Source organism: Melopsittacus undulatus, chromosome 3, assembly GCF_012275295.1.
Source record: "Melopsittacus undulatus isolate bMelUnd1 chromosome 3, bMelUnd1.mat.Z, whole genome shotgun sequence".
Taxonomy (NCBI): domain Eukaryota; kingdom Metazoa; phylum Chordata; class Aves; order Psittaciformes; family Psittaculidae; genus Melopsittacus; species Melopsittacus undulatus.
This window is the reverse complement of record NC_047529.1, coordinates 89,204,988-89,231,568: the sequence shown is the minus strand read 5'-3', so window position 1 is coordinate 89,231,568 and position 26,581 is coordinate 89,204,988. Positions and strand designations below refer to the sequence as shown.

At 39.7% G+C, this 26,581-nt stretch overlaps 1 protein-coding gene across 1 annotated transcript; it reads right to left on the bottom strand.

The window, feature by feature from the left end:
* Positions 1 to 929: 929 nt before the first annotated feature.
* Positions 930 to 26,581, bottom strand: TSNAX (translin associated factor X). The gene is made up of 6 exons (XM_034061058.1): positions 26,283 to 26,581; positions 24,149 to 24,256; positions 20,740 to 20,854; positions 18,936 to 19,066; positions 3,705 to 3,832; positions 930 to 2,036 (listed from the first exon to the last, which is right to left on the bottom strand). Exons 1-6 carry the CDS (start codon positions 26,296 to 26,298, stop codon positions 1,665 to 1,667), a joined length of 870 nt encoding a protein of 289 aa, XP_033916949.1. The 5' UTR covers positions 26,299 to 26,581; the 3' UTR covers positions 930 to 1,664.

Genomic DNA, 26,581 nt, shown 5'->3' with positions numbered 1-26,581 from the left:
CTGAATCTTTTGCATTTTTTTAATACAAGAGAATCACATGAAGTTTCTCTCCTAGCTCGTTTTTAGACTTCAGAGAATAAAGTTAAGGGAGAAAGAGAAAAGAGATTCAGGATTAGAAAGTGTCCCTCCAAGTATGGACACAGGAATGGAGTGAAACTTACAAGTCCAGTCCTGCATAGTGGGAAACTCGCACCATTATCTACTGCTGGGACCAAGAGGCAAAAAGACCAAGTACAGACAGTGACTAGTTTTTAGAATTTATTGTAAAAAAAAGTATTTAAAACAGGAAAAAAGCCACTCCTTGTTCAACCCACCATATATTGCTTTATGTGGAAATAAAGGAAAAATGTGATAGAAATGTATTTACCCGTTCCTATCTATGTATCAGATGGTCTCAGCTATTCAGGACATGCTCATGGGAAAAATATTGGCACTATCACAGTATATGGAAGTGGAAATAAAGAACATGCAGTATTTTCAATTACAGCTGGGAGGCCTATTTCCTGGAGTCTAAAGATCATGTTGTTTTATCTGTTTTCCTTTAGCATAATGTACATTATCAGAATGTCATAACTTCAGACACCAGCAGAAAGCCCTGATTTTTTGCCAATGATGACATACCTCAAAGATAAATGTGGAAGTCAGAATGTCTGCCTTATTTCTGTTTGCAATTTCCTTTCCATAGGAATATGCACATGATATAGTTCCTGCTAACAGATATTTAAATCTTGGCTAGCCCTTTCCCACTTATACCAGTTCAACCCCACTGGAGGCCCTCAGGGCAGCACAAGCAATGGAGAACAGAACTCCAATACCATACTGCGTTTGTTTTGGCCAAAATCTGCTACTTGGAAAGTCTTATGCTTTTGTCTTCAGACAGAAAGATGTCAGATTCTGCATTAAACTGTATTACAAAAAATGCAAACCAATATATTCCACAATTTTATTTTTGTGGATTTTCTAGCTCATGCCAAAACTGTGAAGTACCAGTGTTAACTTGAACAAAGCTCAATTTAAACAGAGCCCCAAAATAATGAGTGCACAGCAATATTTACCTGGTGTGATTAGCTTCACTATCAACTAGCAAAAAGTTGATCTAGTTCCAGTTTCATTCACAAAAGCATTAATCAGAAAAAACTTACAGTTACATGGCACCTTTGAGTCCACCTCAGTTTCAAGACAAGGAATGAACTTACACATAGATAGGTACATTATTTTAGGTATGAGTATAGAACCCAAATACTCAAAAAAACATGTCAGCAAAAATATATGGATAATGCTAAATAACAGTACCCCACCATTTTTATTCCACTGCTGTGCTTGCCAAAAACTGTTAACAGCAAACACAACAGTTTGAGGTGACTCACATGAAGGACAGTCAACTGATGTAGAGTGCAGTGGAAATTCTGGTAATTCTGAAGGACGATAAAATGGAGCAATACAGTAAATTCCAAACTGAAAGGACAAAGTCAAACATTTGTTCTCCTGCACATCAGAAAAAGTACATTCGGTTACAAATTAACCATTGCAAACAATATTCTCTTGGATAAAACTACAAATGTCTCTACCTAAAAAGTTTTGAGAAGAGTCAAAACCTCACAAACTGTAACTAGAAAGCTTTCCTTAAGTCCTCTCCCCTTCTGCATTGGAACAGTCTCCTTATTTTAAGGAAGACCATCATCATCAATCAATTCTGTTTTGGTGGAGAACACATCAGCCAGCATGTGCTTTGGGATTTCAGATCCCCGTACTTTTAATGTGTAGCAGGCATTCTCTACTTTTGCCAGACTCTGCTTCAAGGTATACAGCTTCTTAGATACTTCGTAAGGTCCAGTGTTGCCAATGAAAGTAAAACCATCATAAATCTGACGTAAGAACTGGCTCAGTTCAAAAGGCGTGTCTATGTCACCATTTCCAACGCTGCTGATGCACAGCCGCATCAGCTCTCCGGTTAGATCAGCCACTCCCAGCAGGTAATCAACAGGCGTTATCTTCAGGCTCCAAGTATGTGGTTGTTTATCATGGGAACTGGAGGTCTGAGGACAGGACAAAGTCCAGTACAGAGAAACATGAAAAAGCAGGCTATAACGGTTCAAATACATACTGACTTATCTGACATAACTGGTAACTGAAAACAGTCTGGAAAATTAAATTGCATGGCACTTCCACAGAGTCTGATTTCAGAAGTACGAACCTGCTTCCAGCATACCAGAAGGTATGAAAGCATCATTTCCACTGGAAATGAGATTTCCATTCTAGCAAACATGATAAACATACCCTGCTACTACCATCTTTATTTGAAACAGAATTACCACGTGCTTGTACTAACATTTGCAGTTGCTTTTTTTTACTTTTTCTTCTTTTTTGGCTGATAGGTCTCAGCCTAATAGATTTAAATTTTCCCTAAATGGTCTATCCAAAGTTATCAAAGCAATCAAGAATCAAAGTATCAGCATTATGAAAACCAATCATATAATTTTGCAGTAATATCTTGAATTTCAAAATGTATCTTATTCCAGAAGTTGATAGGTATTTTCAGATCTATTTTATATCAACTGAACTCATCAAAGTAGCTAAAAAAATACTTCCTGAAGAAAATTAATCACAAAGTTATAGGTTTGTTCCTTTATCCAGGTTTCCAAAGATTTTTACTGCCAAAATATTGGAAGGTGGAAGACAACACAGGTTTATTGCTGGTCCCTTGCTCCCACACTATCCATCCAAATCCATGAATTTGGTCAGAGGCAAGTATGCAGGGGTTAGTAACTCCACAATTTGTTAAAACAAGTGTGCCACAACGGGTTTGCCTCTGGTAAGAACAAATGAACTTAAGCTGAAAACATGGCTTCTTTGGAAATACCTTACCAAGAGAATTAAAAAGAATGAGAAGTGCTTTACAGCAGAATCTCTTCAACAGAAGTAGCCTCAGGAATTCATCTCAAGCTGTGCATTACTGTACACTGCACATGTACTGCATGGGCATCTCTGTGTATCACTATAAAATTGCCTTTTGTGCTCTGTCAACAATCAAACTGAACCCAGTTCACTGTGGTCAGCAGCAGTAGTCTGTCCCTACGCAAAAAGTTCTACTTAGTGCAGGGTAGGAGTATGGGCAAGCCAAGAAACAGCAGATATGGTATTAGGGGTAAGGTATGATGATCCTCTGAGGGAAAGCATCAAGATCAACTCCAGGAAGACTACAAATGAGCTAAGACACACACAGTACATTTTAACAGAAGGTGAATACAGTGCCTTCTGTGACTAGTTCAGTACCAGCGTAAGATGTCATTCACAGAGTTCATCCTGCCTTTGATTCATTTGTTACCCCCAGCTTTTGCTACATCACTATTACACCACTATAATGATACTTATCAGTAGGTCTTACAGGCAGTCCCAGACATTAAAAATCTCTCCTCTGTATTTGTTTACCAGTATTTCACTACCCAGGATCCTTCCCTCTACCAAGAGTTCAGCTTGCTCTGAATAAGAAGGATATGAAATTCATAAACTTGTATCCCACAGATTTAGTTTACTACTTGTCAGAATAAAAAGTATGTTTTGAACAAGTCAAAGTCCACATGTATATCTAATATTATTCCACTAACTGGCCTTATTTAATCAGATGCCAAAAACGTGACTAAGCTTACTCATTGCATTTCCATTCCAGAAAGATGTTTGTCACATGAGAAAAGAAACATTTTTACCGTGTTTGTTGTTTCTTCTCTGTCTTCTGCTGTAAATATTAGTTGTTTGTTGATCTCTTCCACACTAATCAAAGAGCGTGTTTTGATAAAATACTGAAATGAGACCGCCTCAACATATTCCTGAAGTCCTGCAAAAATAGCACAATTAAGACAGTTAATTCAAACTTTCCAGCAATGATCCAAGCTCACATTATTTATTTTTTTAGAAACCTTTTAAGTGAGACTATTTTAAGGTTACTAGCAAGAAGTGAAAACTAAGATAACCCAGAAATAACACTGAAACATAATCTAACATAGTACGCTTCTGAAGTACAAAAACCAGACCAAGAGCACAGCAGATAAACATTTTCAAATTTTTACTCCAACTGCATTTTTCATTCAGAACCTGCTGTAATTCAGCATAAAGCATCACGTTACTCTCAGAAACATACTGAACAGAAGCTCCTCATAATGTCCCTCAGAGGTCTTCAGTGGGACCAGTACTGTTCAATACCTTCATCAATGACATAGTGGGATCAAGTGCAGCCTCAGCAAGTTTGCAGATGACACCAAGCTGAGTGGTGCAGTTGACAAGCCTAAGGGGTGGGACACTATCCAAAAGGACCTGGACAAACTCAAGAAGTGGGACCATGTTTAACAAGGTTCAACAAGGGCAAGTGCAGAACCCTGCATGTGGGTTGAGGCACTCCCCAGTTTCAATACAGGCTGGGGGATGAAGGCATTGAGAGCAGCCAAGAGGAGAAGGACTTAAGGGTACTGCTGGATGAAAATCTGGACGTGAGCGGCAGCGTGTGCTTGCAGCCCAGAAAGTCAACCATATCCTGGGCTTCATCAAAAGGAGTGTGACAGCAGGTCAAAGGAGATTGATTCTGCTCTGCTTTTGTGATATCCCACTTGAAGTAGTGCATTCAGCTCTGGAGTCCTCAGCACAGGAAAGACATGGAGCTGTTGGAGCACACCCAGAGGAAAGCCACAGAAACAATCACAGGGCTGGAACACCTCTCCTATGAAGATAGGTTGAGACAGTTGGGCTTGTTCAGCCTGGAGAAGAGAGGGCTCTCGGAAGTCCTTATTACAGCCTTACATTACCTGAAAGAGGCCTACAAGGAAGATGGGGACAAATATTTTAATAGGGCCTGTTGCAGCAGGATGAGGGGTAATGGTTTGAAACTAAAAGAGGGTACATTTAGACTAGATATAAGGAAGACATTTTTTACAATGAAGGTGCGGAAACACTGTAGCAGGTTGCTCAGATTGGTGGTAGATGCGCCATCCCTAGGAACATCCAAGGCTGGGCTGGGTGTGCTTCTGAGCAACCTGGTCCAGTTGAAGGTATCCCTGCTCATTGTGGCGGGGCTGGACAAGATGACCTTGGAAGGTCTGTTCCAATGCAAACAGAGCTTTTAAAAGACAACATTTGTATGATGGAGAGTGCAGATTAGTATTTCACAAGTCCACAAAGGCACAATGCCAACAACAAGACTGCAAATAAATCAAAAGCAGGGCAGATCACCTACCAAAAAAGTCATTTCCAAAAGAAATTTCCTTTGTTTCACCTTAATAGTAACAGTAGATAATTCTTTAAAATGGAATTTCCCACTTCTCTATTTTGTGGTAATTAGTGAACAGGCTCCTTAAAACATGCAGGTTAGAACTTACCTCTAAAAGCAAAGGATTCAGAGGAACAAAAGGAGTTGGTGTGTTGGCAAGGAAATAAAAGATGGGATAACAAACGTAGCTTGTACCAGATCTGTATGCCATCTGCAGCCACCTGTCACAATTACCTCTCACTACCTACTTGGCAGATGGTGATTTTCTGTATGCATTACTGCAAAGGTGAGATCTAAGAAAGAGTCTGAATGTTCAGACAGCGATTTCACAGGTTGTCAGTTTTTCCTTATGTGCAGAGAGCAGATCTGGGGAAAGCATGTGGGAAAACTTTGTGAGCAGAAAGCTGAAGTTGGCACTGTCGGTGGAAAAAAAGCAGAATCAAATGTAGAACAAACAGCCAGGGTAGGACTAAGCTAAAAAAAGTTCTGAAGACAAAATCAATGCATGTGGATCCCTGACCTATGGACAGAGAAAGTGCCAAAGGAGGGTATTAAAGGAACAGACTGCAACATGACAGACAGGACTCTAATAGAGCCATTCTATGGTGCTAGTGTCACTTCAAGAGAAGCAAAGAGGTGGTACTGTCAGATCATGCTGCAAGGATTAGACAACAGTTTTGCCAGTGTGAAAAATGAGAAAATGTGGACACACCCAAAGGTACCAGAAGCAGAATCCTGATTCCATTAAAATAATCTTAAAATCCTTAGCTGGCCCAGGACATCATCATACGGAGATATGCAAGAAGCAGCAAATTTAGACACCATCTGGATCAAAGAAAAAGTCTAAATCAAAGAGAACACAGATTTGAATAACAGATGACGGTTGAAATACCCCCAAAACCTGGAGGTAACCTCAAGGGAAAATTAAATCATAGGAGGCTTTCCAAATCACAGTAATGTGAGAAGTGACCTGCATGTTCTCCTTTTACATATGTATTTGCAAGGTGAGCAGGAGCAATTCAAAACAGCAGTTCAGCCTGCACCCTTCTTGCTTCCATACAGCAGCATTTGGAAAAGCTGAATAAACATCCAGCAACCAAAGCCACCCTCAGCTCTGCTGATCACAAATCAGAACACACACAAGGAGCTGCAAGGCCAATTAAACATAATAATTTAATCAACTGAATTCAGATAAAGCATTTAGGGCACAAGCAATAAAAGAATACTAGATAAAAGCTACTTGGGATCTAAGTTAAATAACTCCAGAAGTTGCAGAGAGGTTTCGTCACCCATTCCTTTTCTGATTTAACCTCTGATGTGATGCAACCAGTAATCCATTATGAAATTCTGTCTTTTTCTGTGAATAAGCTGTAAGCTACCAGACACAGTGGCACTCAACAACATCTATGAGAATCCCTCTGCTATCTGTGAAGACTATCACATGTGAATAATCAATTTGGCATCTTCTCAGGTTCTCAGAGATCAAATCAGCTTTCAAACTTTTTAGTAAAGAGCTCTCTTGATTAATCAGAACTTCCAGTTTCAGCTCACTCCACTTTAATGCTTCTCCACATATTTTGTCCTTTTCCAGGGCATATGTTTTGTTGCTTTTTATGTATTTTATTATAGAGGCATACTTGTATGCATGTATACATAAGCATATTTATTACTTCCTCCTGCTGTCCCGCTGTAGCTGTCATATTCCACTCTTCTCCTCACTCCCATTTAGTACCATGTGAATGTTGCACACTCGGTCCAGTATGTCATTTACTGTCACCATTTCACAATGTGGGAATTTGTCTCCTCCTATTTTCAAGCAAGTCTTACAAAACCTCATTTAAAGTTGTTCATATTACAGACTGGTAACAAATCCTGGTAGTAACTACTCTGCAAAAAAAACATTCATATTTGACTTTTCCCCCTCTCCGCCTTTTAAAGCCCTCCTCCTAGAAGGAGCTACAACATGACACTTCAGTGACCCAAGACCTTGAAATAAGGTGTTCTCACGTGCAGGTAGAAGGATGTTTAAACATATTATGTTTTAGCTTAATGGTAGGACATCCGCTGTTTTCAGCAAACAATCCCCAAGGTGAAAAACCCCATCCCATTTCACTACACCATCCAACAATACCTTTCCCCTTATGCTCTTGTTTTGGATTTATTCCAAAACTGGCTTATTTATGGATTGCACTGCCAATAATGGAATAGTTTGTAAGACTGCCTTTTATGTATTTTTTCCTAGTACACAGACCAGAAATCACAATTAAAAGCAGTGTATTATTTCTACCAGCACTTTTTAAAATTACAGATGTAAGGTAATAAGTGGTTAAGTATTCTGATATTTTACTACATTTACCAGACATAGTCTAGTACTAGTGACAAGTTACATTGCCCCAGCATAACAGAGTCCTTCTATATTTTGAGAACTTATTTTAACTAGAAAGTTACACTGAGGTATCTTCTGAGCAGATGTTGTCTATAAAGGACCTTTTGTGCCTGAAATTTTGTGCACATTTTTGACAGCTGTATCAGCTGATACTCAAGACATTTATCCTAATCTCCATATGCAAGCTCTGAGAAAGTACTGTTAAGCCACATCTCGAAGAACCTTAGCAAGAAATCAGGTTTCTTTGAAAATACAAGTCATTGGGGCACTCAGTCCAAGACTCAAATGAATGCATGAGGGATAGGAAAAGACAGTTCTACTTAGGGATGAGTAAAGAATAAAGATTCCTTAATGGAAGGAGTCAAGTTAGAGTAAAAGGAACCTAATTTTATCTGAGATGTAAATGCAGGCACGCAACAAAGTTTTAACCCAGAATGATGGATGAAACAAGAGGCGAAAGTTTCCTCCTAAATTTTTGCTTATTTAATTCCCTCCTTTAAATTATCTGTTCAATAGTTAAAATATGCTTTAAAATGGATTTCATACCTTTCAGTTCTTGATGTTACTAATGCCAATGCTACCTGCCATCTTCCCAAATAAGCTGCTTCTCTCCCTATTTCTTCCAAACTCATTTTCCTTCTATCCCTTTGTCCTCTTTCCTTCCTCTTTATCTGTTTGATCACAGAGCAGCCTACGCTGATAGTTAGGACATAAGCAGTGACAGGCTGTGCTCTTTTACCCTCCTAAACCATGCAGCAGGTAACACAGGCCAACAGCAGCCACTAGAAAGATAGTAGGAAAATACACACAGCAAGTTTCTTCTAGGATCACTACATGAAGGGTAGGGCACATTTACAGGGTGAGTCATGTGAAACTACCCCCTTGCAAATTCATTGCAAAATAAAGAGCACAGCCACAAATCTATCTTATCATCATGTTTAGGCTGGCAAGTTACATTCTCATTAAAAAAACCCATACAAACCACAAAAAAACCTGCAATCTCCCCCAAAACCCAGGGAAAAAAAATCATATTCTTGTGGAAATCCTAAAGAGGAATCAAAGTTAAACTGGAAAGCTGTTATTACTAAGCTCTGCAGGATATGGGGGGGAGGCAGACTTGAATATCCCATTTCTACAAGCATATTGATCAATGAAGGGGAGAACTAGTAAAATAATCAGAAAACTAACCTGATACATCAACTGAGACAAAAACAAGCAGTAAGTTTAAAAACACTAATACACAAATTAAATAGTTCTGCTTCAGAGTTAGCATCCTATTAGGATGAAACTGACAATTCACAGCTCAGTCTTTTCCATTACAGTTCTTTCCAGACTTGGCAATGATTCCTTAATTCACAAGTCTTTTTCCATGCACAAGTGATAAAAACTTAAGTAATTAAACTAAACAATCAACCTGCTTTGTTGATTGTGAGCATGAAGTCAAAGGTTAATTTTATACTGAAAGAGCATAGAGCCAGCTATCGTCAGAGACAGGCATGCACTGGACATCCTGTTGTGAAAGTTGCTTGAAAGAATAATTTGATAAAACTGATTTGATAAAATGGCACTCACAAACACAAATAAAAGCACTAGAGCAAATGTCCATAAAACATTACAAACTGGGGGGGAGGGAAAGGGAGGGAGAGAGAGAGAGAGAGAGAGAGAGAATCTATTCACTGAGTAATACTTCAAAAGCTGTGTCACTACAGCAGGTAGGGTTATGAGTAGTCTGGAAACTGGGGAAAGAAAAACCACAGCTAAGTCCATATCCACAGAAACAAATTGCGCAATTTTCTCAATCCATTTTTGGAACTATTTTAGTGATCAGTACAAACACAAATTGAATATGTCAGAAAAAGTTTAAATAACCCTGAACTGATTATGAATGGAAAATAATTTTTCAAAAGCATATCACATCTAGCAGTGTTTTGTCTAAACTGCTTTAATATTATATCAATAATTAAGTTGATGCAAATTTGTAGTACTAAGCCCTGAATGCTTTATTGATTACTCAATTGCTTCTTGACACATCCATGACCACCAAGAAGCTCTGTTCCCTTCCAGCTGCCTGTGCTGAATTGATGTATTGCAGATAAAAAGGTAATCCCAAATTAGTCTGCTTTCCCAGTAACTACAGCAACAAATAGAGGTCCCCTATTTAATAGGCACAGATGCCTGTGAGAGTTCAGTTATTTCCCCAAAGAATCACAAAACCCCTGCAGTAAACAGCAAAGAGTATTTTAATCTCTCACTGCAGAGAACAATATTATCAAACCTTTTTGTTATTGTTATTAGAAATATGAGTATATGTGAGAAATGCTAAGGTTAATTTGCAGGTGATTCATTTTGCTTCCACTTGAAGACCTGAGGGATGTACCATGACTACTTTTGTAACCAAGTTTATTGTTCTGAAGGGTTGTGAGGGAGTTCTGTTTTTCATCCCCCAATGTAGTAATTCTGAAATGCAGCCTATGTTCTATAGAAGTTCTTAAAAAACAAACAAAAAAAACCCAAACTTCCTGTGAGAAGTAGTCTTCCCCTACTCTTTGACTACCTCCAATGGCCTTGATATTTGATAAGAGTTTTAAAAATCATTCATCTAGATGGCAAATTTTACACTACTAACAGTGTACACTCGAGGGCAAGTGTTCAAGATACCAAAGAAAGGAAGCTCTGACTCAGCCAGGAAGTTCAATGATCAAAGAAGGAAGGGCAGCTAGCACAACACAGCTTCTTCAGTTCAAACCCCAGTGAAAGTTCTCCTCAAGATGTTTCTATTCAACAGCCCCAACTCACTAGCATGCCAGAAGCACCAATGGTAGCCATTTATCTTCATAAATGTAAATCTGGTGAGACAGTAAAAAAAGTACATCACTACTCACCAAACCCCATTTCTCACCACATGATGGCAAAACAAAAACCTCATCACCATGGGCTATACTAGTTGTTTCCTGGAATGCAGTTCCTCTATGACACATTCTCCTGTGTGCTTTTTAAGCAAGCAAACAAACAAAAAAAGATTCAAAGATTTTTTTTTCTTGGTCTTCTCTCATGTCCCACCTGCACTTGGTTCCTGTAAAAGCTCTGGTCTGTGAATGACTGCTGAGGGGGTCGAAAAAATTCCTGAGCCAGAACACAAGGACTCCTCCAGTTGCTAGTTATGAAATGAATTAACAGACAATGTCACTAGTTTCAGATTGTGATGTAAATAACTGCAGTATTTGCCACAATAGTTCTGCAGGATTTTAAAACAGTCAGGTCTTAACTGGAAAAACTCAGTAGGACAGGACAATCCTTGTTTGGCCCAATCCACAGTACACATCTTAAAGACTATAAAAGTTTATCTTATGAATTTATGCTGCCCTGGCTCCTGCTGAATTTACAACTTTTGCTGAATTCAACAGCTCATTCAGGGATCAGCTGATAATCAATGCTCACATAGTGCATGCCCTGCTTGGTCATGTCCCAATTCACATTCACTCTCCCAGGGTTGTTTTAAATTTTTGTGTCCGGCCATACAAACTCTGCAGCAGAAAGTAAGAAGTTCTGCAGTTGCTGTTTTTTCACATTCCCTGGAAGAACCTAGAAAAAAGGCATGAACTAGAAATAATAAAAGGGTAGTAAAATGCAACAAGCTAAAGGTATCAAGTTTCACATAAGCAACTTGCACTGAAGAAAATCAGTTTGACACAGTCTGTTGGCACACTTGGTGGCGAGTATACCAGAGAAACAGAGAAAGTAACAAAACACAGAAACAAAGAAATTAACTAAATTATATCTGATAAATATTAGTTTATTCACTGCAAATTCTGTTAATTTTCCAGTATAATCGGGAAATTTTGTTTCCATTTCTGGCATTTTACCTCTCACCCACAACAGCAAAGAGATTAACTTTAATTCTTCAGTCACATCCTGTTCCTGTGTTACTATGTCTTCCCACCATCTTGCAGAAACCTGATTGCTTCCTTCATGGATAGCTTTCCTTTCAAGTTTTAGGTGTGCATTCAAATCTTTCCTTGGGTGAGACATTCACAATTAATGATACCTTCCTTATGCAGTAGAAAAGCTTTTCCTTTGCATGGCAAACCTATAATTAAATACGTCACCTATTTTTGTCAGTTTTTAAACCTTCTTACAGAAAAAATGTCCTAGTTCTACTGCTCCTGATGTACGGAATAGTTTGTTACCTTGGTATTATTTCAGAAATACACAGCTGTCTACAAATACAAAGGTAACTACCACTGCTCAAGTCTCCACTGTTCTTTCCATTCCATGAATAAAAAAGTTAAGAACAAAAAAAGTAGTATCACACAAATCATTACATGGATACTTCCTTTAGTCAGTGTTCTGACTAAAATCCTTCATACAACACCAAAAAGAAACCCCAGTATTACTTAAATAATCAAATTACTTAAATCTGGCCTGCTTGGATGGACCTCACGCATCTCCAGCGTGTTTCTTACAGCATCATGTCTGGTGGTCCTACATATTGTAGTTAAAAAACAGTATTCTAGTACAACTGAACTATTTTTCATCCATGCAGATTTATATGGCTGAGTTCAACCCAGCAATGAAGTTTGTTGCAGTATGATTATACACGCCTTAAGTGATTCTAAATGGCATAAGGCAGGAGACAGAAATAAGCTCCATTATATCATTTTCTCAGAACAGAAATAGTGCCTGCACAAGATAAATTATGTGCGAGACTGCGTCAATGCTGAACTTTTACACACAGAATTCCCCACATAAGCAGCAGCAGAAGCAGTCACAGAGCAATAGTTTTGACAAGGTGCTGACATCTTACAGTCTCGTCATCTAATCCTATTGAGAGCAAGTGCAGACATGATAAAGAGCTAATGAGCTTCTCTGTGCACACCACTCCACTCACCACTGCTGCTAGCTCAGGCACACAGCAAACAGAAAGGTCAGCCAACAATGCTCTAGTTGTATCTACTATCATCATCCTACACCACACTACTGAAGAAGCCCCAGAAGACTTATGGCTCCTCATTCCACATTTTGTCTATCAGCTGTGAAGATAATACCACACCTAGTTCCTAGCAGAATCTAATGACCTCCTTGTAAAAACATCAACACATAGTTAAAACCATCACTCCAACAGGTTTTTCGGTCAAGATGTGTGTTATATATTTCACATATATATATAAAAAAGATATAAAAAATAGCTTAACACCTCAAAAACCTTAGAATTCTCTCACATGTACTTACTAAGGGACAAAAGAAAAATTAAGTCTCCAAAGAGCTAGAGATTTCATTTTTTAAAAGTCATGTTAAAAAGGTACTCCATTCAATCCCACACAATGCCAACCTACAATGTAAGTCTTAAGTTTCCTTCTGCATTACACAAGTTTTGCATATATGCAGCGCAGATTTAGAACATGCGTAGAATAATTGATGATTAAATCCTTACACAGAATCACAGAATCAATTACGCTGGGGAAGACCTTTAAGATTATCAAATCCAACCCTTAGCCTAGCACTGCCAAGTCCACCACTTTACTAAAGTGGTACTGTGTGCCAAAGTACCACATCTACACATATTTTAAGTACATCCAGGGATGGTGACTCCACCACTTCCTTGGGCAGCCTGTGCCAGTGCTTGACAAACCATTTGGTGAAGAAGTGCTTCATAATACCCAATCTAAAACTCCTCTGGCACAACTTGGGACCATTTCCTCTTGTCTTACCACTTCTTACTTGGGAGAAGAGACTGACACCCACCTCCCTACAATCTCCTTTCAGGTAGTTGTAGAGACTGGTAAGGTCTCTCCTGAGCCTCCTTTTCTCCAAACTAAACAACCCCAGTTCCCTCAGCCATTCCTCATAAGACTTGTGCTCTGGACCCTTCACCAGCTTTGTTGCCCGTCTTTGGACACGCTTCAGCACCTCAATGTCTGCCTGTCCTGCACTGAAGGGCCCAAAACACAGTATTTGAGCTGCAGCCTCACCAGTGCCAAGTACAGGGGGATGATCCCTTCCCTAGTCCTGCTGGCCACACTATTTATGATACAGGCCAGGATGCCGCTGGCCTTCTAGGCTACCTGGGCACAAGCTGGCTCATGTTCAGGCAGCTGTTGACCAACACCCCCAGATTATTTTCCTCTGGGCAGTTCTCCAGCCACTCTTCCCTAAGCCTGTAGCACTGCAACCCCACCACAGGACCCACCACATGTTGTAGGCTTGTACGTATCTTGTCTTTAAGGCTCATACAGATCTTTTCTGTATACTACTGATATTTTCCTTAGCATTTTAGAGTTAAGTATACATATCTAAATACCCAAACATACATATATACATATATAAAATCGTGAAAATTTTCTTCCTCCCCTTCATAAATTCATACCATGTTTCTCAGTCCCCTTCTTGCACAGTGTCTCACAGCAATTTTAAAGGAACAGCACACATTTCCTCACAGGATATATAAGGTATACACTGCAAAGTGGGGCAAAGGAGCAGGAATTCTATATTACAAATAGTAAAGCTTTAAAAATATCAACAAAGCATAACATTCTAACATAACAAATGAAGAGCTCTGCATTGAAAAAAAGACTTCATTATTTCAGTATCTCTTTGTTTGCTTGTTTAATCATCCCCTGGGACAATCTGTACTGTTAAGAAACGTGTAGAAAACAGTCATCAGTTTTTGTTGTTGTTCAATTAGTGCTATACTCAGTGTTTGAGCTCATGCAAGTGTCCTTTGGGGAAACGTCCTGCGTGCCATTAGCACTATTCTTAATGAGGGAAAGCATGAAAACTCCTTTAGTGCTCTGCCAGAATTGTTTTATCTTCAAGTCAAAAGAACAACTGCTTGGAGTAACCCCAAAAAAAGCATTTAACAATTACAAGTGGCAAACAATATTCCCAAGCATTATACTCATAGCACTCTTCTATTTATAGGCTAATAGTTATTATACTGAATAAAATATGTATTAGGCAGCTTTATTATGCAAGCAGTCATGATTCCCCAGTTACAGCTGCTATGATGGCTTCATTATAAGCCCAGTTTTGATCCCTTTTACTCCTTCTGTGAGAGGTAGGGTGGGGAACAGGAGGATGTTTCATGTTTGGTTTCAAGACAAAGGAGAATATTTTTAGGAAGTTTGAGGTTAATTGGACATGCTGCTTTTGAGATATGGGACACAGACATCTCTTTATTCTTTTCTGAAGAAAAAAAAAAAGCAGTTTAATGGCATGTTTTTGTTCATAAAAAAACTTTTTAACTAGTTCTCCAGAATTTCTTTCAAATACCAAATCAGGCAAAAGGAAGTTCAAAACTTACAGCTCTAGGAAATACATAACAGACAAAAGATCTAGCACTTTTCCTAGCTGTATTTATTTTCTAAAAGGCATACAAGCTTTTTCCACTATAAGAAAAGCAAAGCTACAATTAAAGGACACTAGACTTAAAACCAAAACTAAACCAAACATTCTTTAACTCTTACCACTGTTTCCCTCTCAATTACAGTTCTTCCTAAAATGTGGGGGGCAGGGAGAATAAAGCATACTCTCTTGCAGTTGCTCTTTACCTAACTGTTCCCTCATTCTTCATGTTTCTAGTTTTTCTATCTCTACTTCATAATCCTGATATCAAGCATCTTCATATCTCTCATATCGCCTTGATCCCAGCTTCAGCATGATCAAGACCTACAAGTCTTTAAGCCTGCATATTCCTATTTTTTGCCACCCCAATGACTAGCTGGAGAGCAGAGAATTTAATGAACAAAGTAAGAGTGAAGTTCCAGCTAAAAGTTCACATTTCATACTTATCACACATACAAGCTCATTTGAACAATGTATAAAAGCATTCCCTGTATTCTCAGGGACACACCGTTCTAACACATACCCTTACAAAACAACGGACATCAGCTGGAACAAACTCCCTTCATAGAGGAGCATCATGTAGAAGAGCTAAAATTTAAGCAGACACCGTGTATGACCTACAGAAATGTGATGAAGGCATCTTATTTCAGTTGGATTTCATACGCAGTCTTCAAAATGAGGCAAGAACTGCCTAATTACAGAAACAATGGGGAGATCTCAGAGCCAGGCAGTATTGTATAACCAATGATATTCCACCGACTTGCCACCTACTCATGTCACCCGAAAAGAAGAAAAAGGTAGAAGTACAGCTATTCCCAGTTCTAACTCTAGAAATTCAATGGGGGCTGTATATTTCTATCTTTTTAGTTCTGTCCAAAAACCCACAAAGTTCAGGCATTTATTTGAGAGATTCCACACCTAACTTACGGAAAGATGAACAGCAGTGTCCTTCTTTCTCCTTATTACTTAATATACTAATATCTCTTTGCTTTCCCTTCTTTTCATCTAGAAAGGTCAATAAGATTCATTCTCTTAAGTTGTCTTAAGACTGTGGTAAGAAAATTCTTAAACTCTATGACAATCTGGCTCCAAGCCTCATGCAACTGTTAGGGATGTGCCCTTGTGGATATAACTGCATACAGCTATGAAGCATGTGAAGGTCCTTGAATGGGTCTAGAGGAGGGCAACAAGGCTGGTGGAAGGGCTGGAAGAAATGCCCTGTGAGGAGCTGGTGAGGACTTTGGGCTTGTCTACTTTGGAGAGGAGAAGGCTGAGGGGCAACCTCATTGCTTTCTACAGCTTCCTGATGAGGGGAATTGAAGAGGGAAGTACTGATCTCTTCTCCCTGGGATCCAGTGATAGGACACACAGGAATGGTTTAAAGCTGCACCAGGGGAGGTTTAGACTGGTCATTAGGAAGCATTCCTTTAATGATAAGGTGGTTAAACACTGGAACAGGCTTCCTCGACAGATGATCAACACTGCAACTTGTCAGAGTTTAAGAAGCATTTGGACAAGTGCCCTTAATAACACACTTTAATTTTGACAGCCTTGAACTGGTGAGACAGTTGGACTATGTGATCATTGTAGGTCCCTTACATCTGAAATAGTCTATTCTACTCTAAATAGCTTTGCAGCTGTGGAGGCACTGAGTCATCATACACCTGCAGTAGGCCTCTAACTTCATATACTAGAGGTCTGTAGTAACCTGACCTGCTCTACAATGGACACAAACATTGTAGTCATTCTTAAAATGCCTTAAAAAGGCAGAGATTTAAAACACTGAAGGAAAGTTTTAGAAATGCTGAATTGTTTCAGAATGCATATTTTCAGTTGTTTTCTAAGGAGTTTATTCAGGTCCATTTTCATATTACAGGTATCCTCATGCAAGTCAGATTGATTATGCAGAAGAGCCAGGGTAGCTGACTATGTAGGAATATTTACCAACCACACAAGGCAAACCTGAACAGAAATGTTTTCATTAATTTCTTTACTCTTAGGTTGCTCTGGCTAGCTTCAGTTTACATACCTTTAATATAAAAATTATAAATACAACTTTTCAAGTTATAAAATACATATTTTTTTAAAAAAAACCCAGCAATTTATTTTTTTTAACTCAGAGGAGGGAATCTGGAAAATCTGGAGGTAGAAACTTAGCATCAGATTTACCCACTTACTTTATAAGACATGGGTACACAAAGAAGTTACTGCACAGTAAGCTTTCATATGTCTGCTATGTAGGCAGGCATATTCTACTACATCTGAGATGAATGCGAGCTATTTCCAGGTAAGCTGGCCCTCAGTAAAAATAGAGATAAGTATGCCTCTTTGAATTTACCCACACAAAGCCATGTACTAAGAAAACAGAGACAACTCAGGTGAAGCAGCTGATACAGGGTAACCGGTTATCACATACAATTTTGCTCACATGGCAAAGCTGACAGCTTTTATCATGAGGTCTCACCAAGATTCATGGGGTAGCAGACCTTAAATGCTGCTGTTCTATAGATAGCATTATACGACTTGCACAGGACTACAAACTTTAGGGATTATTCAGACAAGGTTTACAAGTTCCAGCAAAGCTTTCAAAAATATTTGTTCATAACACTAAATGTAAGGATGTTCAGCTTTTATAAGGAGTACTTGGAATGAAAATAAAAACACATTTTCAGCATGTCAAGATACTCACAATATACTTGGACTAGGACTGCTCATGGTTTGAGATCATAACAGCATCAGAGTTTTGAATTATCACTTTCTTTTCACTTCCTCATTACAGTACTGAGCTATATATAGCAGCAAGATGCACACAGTTTAAGTGGCTCTTTAAGAGCAACTACTTGCATTTCATTTGAACAACCCAATGCACCACAGGAAAGAGAACTGTGGAACTGAATTAGAACTATGAAGACAAGCATGGCAAGCTCCTTCTGGTTCAGAAGTGCCCAAAACAAGCTTTCACTTAAGAGCTGTCTTGCTCTTAATCAACTTATGCTTGTGTAAAATGTAAGTTAACCTGTTCACTGTTTGTCTTGTAAACTACATAGATATATTTGCTGCTGATTTATCAAATCCTATGGACATTTTTAAACAAATCATTCCATGCAAAACTTCATGTCTCCTCAGCTGAAGAAGTCTTGCCTAAACAAGGAAAAATATACAGGAGTCCAATATGTTTAAAATAAGACTGATAAACACAAGACACTTTTATGCATGGACAAGATGTCAAAGAAGCAATTACATATTTTACTTACGTGTTGCTGAAAACGAGATATTAAAATTTTAGGTAGGATTCAGATTGTCAGCAAAGATTCAGCAAAGAAATATGATTTGACAGCAAGAGTCATAAAAGCACTGGGATTTAGTATCTCAAGGATGTTAGTAAAGACTGCAATTTTACAGAGAGGAACAGAAAAAGATGTGATTGAAACAGTATAAACTCAGATTTAATGCTTGCAAAACAGAAGCAGAAGCACATTCTGAGTCTTTAGAAGGAGGAAAATGCTAATCTAAGGATTTTAATTCATGAACTTTATCAACTCAAAATACGATCATTTCACAAGACAGTCACTTGCACTCTCCTCCCAAACACTATAGCCCTTCAGGTGGGGTAAATACTCCTAACTCAGAGAAGAACGGCCATTACATTGGTTAGAACTGCTCCCCCCAACTTTAGTTTCAGTCTAGGTACAAATTTCTCCAGATGTAGTCTCCAGTTTAAATCTTTGTTTAACTGCAATGATAAGCCGACTGAAGGGCAACAGGCTCTCTAATACCAAAGCCAATTTTGCTAACAACAAAGATTAATCTGAGTCCTGACTTATAAGCATGGAAATGTGACACATTCAGACCTTGCAGCATGAACTACATACATAACTATGCATGAACTACTACATAAAGGGAAACTGAGCTTAGTGCCAAATAGCATACTTCCCCTGTTTTAAAATAATATACCTGGAGATATAGCTCTGTGGAACTGATACACGTCTTCTCCAATCAGTTCTTGTGCAACCTGCTTAATCTTCCGTCGGACAGCATCTAGTTTTACTTCAGATTCATTCAATATTTCTTCCCCATTCGGAGCACTGCAACCACAAAACATAAACTGAAAGAGCAGCTTTCAGAAAATGAGCAGTTAAAAAAAAAGTACTACACATTTTCTTTTACTAACCAATACATTTGCAATGACTTCAGGAAAAAGCAAAGCTGATACTGGAATGAGAAACAGTTTACCTTCCATTAATACCTACTGCAGATGCCAAAAATCTGCACATTCTTACCAGGAAAATAATCAGCCAGCCACACAGTTCTGGTAGCATGATGTTTATTCCAGATAAGAATTTTAATTATTGCTTAAGCAAGAACAATGAGAAATGTGCAAAGGCTTCAAAAAAGTATTCCAGAAAACCAGCAGTATTTGCAGAAGTCCTTCAACCTCTTAAAAAATAAATCAACATTTTGCAATACACAACCATATTGCAAAATATAATACAGGACCTACTTCTATGTGTGGTTTTTATTTTTTTTTAGGAAGTAGTTATGGACTATACTGTTCAGGATCAGCTGAAATATTTGATTCATACTCACAATATATACCTGGCATTTAAAGTTTAATGTATCTCCTTTTCTTTAAACTTCCCCCTCCCCACCAAACAATCCATATGGTATATTAGTTTACAGTCTGTTCAAGGAACTACTGATAGACCGGTCTCAAGAGAAGTTTTAAAAGCAAACAGTAAAGTTTACTGAAAGTAAAGCCATAGAAATAGTGAAAAGCAAAAAAGGAAATAAAAATACAGCACAGAAAGCTTTCACTCTCACAAAACCAGGAATATCTTACAAAACAGGAATCTGGAATTCGGAGTAAAGAGAAGTAGTTTTTATGTTTCTTTCCTCTATCAGTTCCCAGCTACCTAGCCCCTGCAGTGGGAGTAGCTATTTACAGTCAAGGCTGTAGCGCTTACTGGAATTGTCACAATGCCTCTTTGAGAACAAGCCCAGATTAAAAAGAGGATAACTTCACAACACCTATTTATAACTGTTACTACTATGGTAACTATAAATAGTTACTAATACAGCAGAATGCATTGATAAGTAAGACAAGATAACTACAAATACAAGGATTGGAGAGAACTCCTATAATACATAAGACCACTGTTTGAAACATATTGTTAAGGATTTTATACAGCAGGCTATGCAAAGCTGCAAATTTTCCTGTTTTTCTTCTAGTTTGTCTGTGGCTTCCAAAGGTTCCTTGGAGGCTTCCAAAGGTTCCTTGGAGGCTCCTAAGAACACAAAACATATAGAAGCTCAAAACTCCACACAAAAGCCTCTTAGGCTGCAGTATTTACTGAAGTAAACAGAACCCAGGTCACCTCCTCTTTGGATTGATGACCTAGGCTGGAGCTGCAGCAATCAAAATGGTGAAGTAATTGCAGAGGCAACTAACCTGAAGGATGGGTGCATGCTCTCCTCTCCCAGTTTCCTGAAAGCTGGAAAGGTCTCTTAAGCTGTTATACTCTACTACTCCGATCCTGTTTAATACATCAGTAAAACCAACCGAGAAACCTGAACCTGCATCTTTCATTCTCTAACTGAAGAGTGCATTCGCTAGCTCCCATCCACCCAAAAGGATGTTTATGGGAAGTTAATTAAATTCCTCTCAACAGAACAGTGCAGCTATTTGTCACAAATACTGAGAACATTGCAGGGCAGTTTCTAGGTTTCTGTTAACACTTTAATGCTCGATACTACTCACCTGATAAACCTGTGGAGCAGAAATATTGTTCTTTTGCTTTCAATAGTTATATCACGACTGAGCTTCACAAGCCGTTCATATTTATCATGCCTGGTGTCAATCTCCAGCTGAAATGCTGCAGAAGCAATCATTACAAGAATAAGCCTGGTTATCACATGTATATAGTGCAGTGGAAGAGCAGACAGCCTGTGCTACAGTATCTGCTTATAGCCCCACCAGCCTTTACCCCTTTCCCCCCTGGTTGCCTTTTCCCAGGATGGGCAGCGTGGCTGCTCCTGTGTAAGGCATGGCTGCAGAAGCCACCACTGCCAGAGCTGCAAAAGTCAGCATTAATACTGCTTTTGCCGAATAAGTGAGGTTTAAATATACATCAACCCTGATGATGCTTTAAGACAGCCCAAACAATTTAGGGCAAAATACTTGTTTTAGCGAGTAAATCTATTCTGCGATACTGCTGCTCAGGAAACTGACTTAAAATTTCACCCAATTTCAGAAAGATAAATTGAAAAATAGAACCCTACAATCATTAGTAAATAAGATTCATCAGTCCTTAAAATCAACCAAGCAAACAAGGCATTCGACCAAGGCACATACACTGCTAAAATGCACCATTTGGTAAAAAGAAAGGTTGCATGTTAAATCCCAAGTGGACATGGCCAAAAGTTAAATACATTAATATCCCTAAGAACTAAAGGTTCTAAAGGTACTAAAGCAAAGCGAGATCAAAAATAAGATTTCTGACTTACTGATGTAAATTCTGTCTAACCACAATGAACACAAAGAACAGAGGATGTGTATCTGGTTATCACTGTCAAACATGAATGTTTCACAGATACCATTAACATTTTATAGACAATTATTCCAATAAATAAACCATTAATAGATACTTAGAAGAAATCTATCACATTTCCTGCATAACTGAATTGTTGAAGTGTCTGTATGAGAAGATGGTGAAACTGAGCTAAGAGGCTGAATTTTTAAAGGGTCTGACAAGAAAGTATCCTTTAGAAAAAGCACAGCAGTTTGCTGACAAGAAGAGTTTAGATAAAGCCACCAAAGTAACAGTATATCTCATCACTTTGATAAAAGCTTGGCTTCTCTTATTTTATTTTATTAGAAGACTGGGGAGATCTTCTGAAACTCCAAGTCACAAATGCTCCTACTGATCTTTTAAGTCTTTCACGTGTCTGATTAGTATCTCTCTTCTAAATTCTGAGTCAAGTCCATCACTGAATTGTCATCACAAAGAAATCTTCCCTCAGATCATTGTGGCAGAACTCAAAAGAAGGTGACTAGTACTTTCCTTTGTACGATGCCATATAGGACATCTGCAGTGACCATTTACAAATTTCATCTACCAGGACATTCACTATTCTGAGGATCTACAGAATTACCAATGACCCAAATCTCTTCTGGACAGCTGTGGCTTTTAGACTTCTATGTTAGATTTTAAACCTGTTAGGAACTACTAGGCACCATTTTGTGACCTGAATAAAAGCACTGACAAATATAATAATCTTTAGCCTAAAGGGATGTAAGAAAGTACACTGTACTGTTGCCTAAAACTGCAAAGGACTAGAACTCAGTGGATTCTCCAGGCTAACACATTGAGACCACACAGCCATTTCCTCCACACATTTCACTTTAATGTTCATTCTATCACTGAAAGCAAAGATTCAGACTCTATTGCTTTTGGTCATGCAGATTCAGACCATCAAAAATGACATTTGGTAAATCTTAAACTTAAAAATGAAGATACTATCCACCCTCTGTATCACCGAGTTGTCATATTTAAAATGTATTATGCAAAAAAGGTGTAACTGAATACTCCTTGGGTTTTGATTAATTATAATTACAGAAGACAATTTCTCATTATTTTTTTAGGTATCTTTGGTGCCAACTGATAACTATGTCAATTCAAGCACAACACTCTGCCAAGGAGATTGAAAAGAGCAAAATGTGTATAACCATTTAATGTCACACGTTATGTTGCTTAGATTCAAACAACATACACAGAAATAGTATGCCACTCCAGATCACCTTACACAGCTTGCTAAATTATAAGCTACCTGGAACACACCTCTTCTTAAATCTTATGTCTGTTGTGGAGACAAAGACCACCATTGTCTCCACCTGGGGCTTAGAAGCACTACTGTAATAGAAAGAGTGGATGTCTGAAAAGATTAATATATCATGTCCCTTACATCATTTCTGAGATGAGCCAAATGCTGCTGATTGGATCGCATGTGAAAGGAGGGAAACAAGTGTTTTGAATCTGAACTAATGGCAACCTTATGATAAATCAATATGCTTAAGGGTGAAAAATTAAAGTACAGTTGCTCCTTCTTGGTAGCTGGTGCAGTGCTGTGTTCTTGACTTTCAGCCTGGGAACAGCGTTGATAACACCGATGGTTTTAGTTGCTGCTCAGTAATGTTTACTCTGACCAAGGACCTCCTGAGTCTCATGCTCTGCCAGGGAGGAGGGGAAGCTGGGAGGAAACAGAGACAGGGCACTGGACCCAAACTAGCTAAAGAGGTACCCATACCACAGCACGTCATGCCCAGAATATAAACTGGGGGAGTTACCCGGAAGAGCTAGATCACTGCTCGGGTCGGGCTGGGTATTGGTCAGTGGGTGGTGAGAGGTTGTATTCTCTTCCCTTGTTACTTCCTTTATCATTATTATTATTGGTGGTAGCAGCAGTGGTTTGTGTTATACCTTAGTTACTGGACTGTTGTTATCTCAACCTGTAGGAGTTACATTCTTTTGATTCTCCTCCCCATCCCCTCGGGAGCCGGGGGGGAGGAAGGAGGAGGAGTGAGAGTGGCTGTGTGGCTGACTGGGCTTAAACCATGATAAGTAGTTAGCTGAACTCTTATTTTTAAAAAGTGCATGTATGTGCAGCTACCAACTCACAAATCAATGTGTCCAGACCTACATTAAAGTAGCTTAAGTCAACTATGCACCAGAGCCAAGGTCAACAGCTAAGAGCCTTCTCAGTGTCCCCGATGGGAGCCATTTTCTCCTCTTGTCCCCATGGCTCAGATTTTTCATTACACTTCTGCAGATCTTAGTTTTCTGCCATCAGAGGACCCTGTCACCTGTTGTCTGGCTGAACACTTGCTCAGTTTGCTTAGTACCACGTTCAGCACAAGTGGGGTGAGGGAACAGCAGGCAGGATGAAAAAGGAAGCAAATCATGAGTCAGGTGGAGCTCTGTGAGATCCCACTCTCAGGACTTTACTGCACAAGAAGAAAAAAGCCAAGCTCTAAATGTGTGAAGCATGAGTCCAAACAGTTTCAAGCTTCTCCCCAGAGAAGCTGGTTTATTCCATCACTAAATACTAGTTATTTCCTAGCAATTTCTACACCACATTTTTATAATGTGGCTTTCTGAATGCTTACTTACATTTGAAAGATGTCATCAAAGCTGAAGATGGAGTAACATTCTCTTTTTCCTCTCGTTTTTGGCCGCGTGGAAAATTGTCATGCTTTCGTTTTCTGAACCCACCCGATCCTATTAATAGAACACAAAAATGTATTTTAAAAATAAAACAATTTTTCCAGAGCATAAGCAGCATCAGAACACTGTCTTCAAAGCATTCCCAACTGTAACCATATTTTACAGGATGGCATAAGATAAACTGGATGAATCTTATTACCAACTGATGTCATCTTCATGTTAGCTTCTACCACATTCCTAGGGAAAATTAGAAAAAAATCCTACCAATTTTAATGGATGAGTATGGTAGGATTCCAAGTGCCTTTTTGTAAATTTTCCTTTGGTTTTTTTTTGGCAAGATCTTCACACCCTTTCATATTTCCTTTCTGTAAGGGGATGGCTGCATGGAAACCCTTGTCTGAGCAAGAGCCTACAAGTTTAGACCATTTTTTTCCTCTTTTTTCCCTTTTAATTATTTTAAATATTCAGCTTGACCAGAGTCACTGAAATGTTTCCAATAGTGTAAATTATTTTGTGTCATGGGTCTTCAGTATTCAGAAAAAGCGGCAAGGCATAATTTAAACAAACTACCATTAGCCAGGTATGCAGGTTTAGCTCCTGCAGCGTAGCATCTTAGATTCTGCCCATCAACTAGCTTCTTCTCTTTTCACTCCGATATAGCCATTTCTTTCAATAGGCCTTACATGCCTTTTCCTTAGGCTCCCTCTTCAAACCCTCACCCAGAGCTCACCTCTCTTGGACTGTGTTTTACTACCAATTTACACCTTGTATTGTTTCTTCCTTTTGTCCTTCCTTCACCTAGGATTGACTCACTGTGGCATTCAGTGTTTTACATATTCCTCCCTCTCGCTACCACTTTTTTGTGACAGCCATATACTCTGTGTTCCTAACAGAGGCCAAAATTTGGCAAACATATATACAAGCATACCTTCTTGAATATGTGGAGTGCTCTCAATTTCCTTAAAAGAAGAACAAAAGGAAGCTACTTAAAAGTTACAGACGAACACTGGATTTTAAAATGCTTCCGTTTAATTGTTTATTATCCCAAAGCAAAGCCAGAAGTGGGCGTAGTTACTTTCTAAAAGAGGAAACTGAAAACCATTTTTTCCTTCTTTTCTGTTAGGACACGAGTTCAGGGTTCTGTTTTTCCTGTAGCAGTTGAAAACTTTACAAACACAGCCCCCAAAATAGTGCAGAGAATTAAAACTCTCTGCAGAATTCTGGAGGTTGGGAACATCACAATGACCTACAGGAAAAAACAGGCCCTCCTGAAGTGTGTGTGGGAGAAATAGAGAGAAGAGGTTCTACAGAGTAACTTGATAGCTTTGGTACCATACAACCACAGACTGCAATAACTTTAGACTTGATTTTTTAAAGTAAAAATGCCAGCTTCCTTGTTGCAGGGCCTACTTTGTGGCTGAAGGGAGGGAGTGACTGCCTAGGCTAACCAAACACACATGCTGCAAGGTGAATACTGTGTTACTGGAAGTTAGTTACCATTACAAGTACTACACGGGTCTAATACACAGCTTTTAGCTGTAGCAACCACTTGTTTGCCATCAAAGATGATTTCTGTAACTACAATTCCGAACTACATACTACTACATAGCCACATCTGTAAGTCCAAGCAAGAAGGCACTAACACCTGTGCAGAAACCGCCTCCCTAGGTGTAAGGGCAGAGCTCGGTGACACAGCCGAAGACAACCGCTGCTCACAGCAGAGGCTCAACCTTCCGCCCCTCCTAGCTGCAAGGCATCCCCGCTTTCGCCACCTCCAACTCCTCCTCACGCCTTGTCTACTGTTGGTTCAAGGTGCTTGAGAGGCCCCTTAGGCCCAGCGCAGCCAACGGCCCCTGGACCGCCCCTCGGCGGCGACAGGCGGCGCACGGCCCGCACGCCTTGAGGGACGAGCGCCTGCCCATCCTCCTGCGCGCCAGGCGGCGGCAGGGGCCGCGGGACTCGCCTCGGTCCGGCGGGGGCCGTGGCCGCGCTGCCCCACGCACCGAGGAGCCGCCGGCTCCAACCGCCTCCGGGCCAGGGGGGGGGGAGGGGGGAGAGGCACGCGCGCCGCCGCCGTCACCTTCCTTGCCGCTCATCCCGCTGCCGCCGCCGAGCCAGGCCCCCGGTAACCCGCTGCCTCCCCGTGCGCCGGCTGGGCCTCGCAGCAACGCCCCAGCGGGGCGCCAGCGCAAGTGCCCGGGGGAAAAACGCCAGAGAGGGGGAGCGCGCCCGCCCGTCGCTCGCGCTGTGGGAGGCGCGGTGCGGAGTTGCTGTCGTGCGGGGGGTGATATCGGACGTCGGTACCCGCGAAATAGGGGTAGCGCCGACGGCAGGGATGTTTCCGAGCAGGCGGCTGTGTGCGCTGCTAGCCTGCTACAG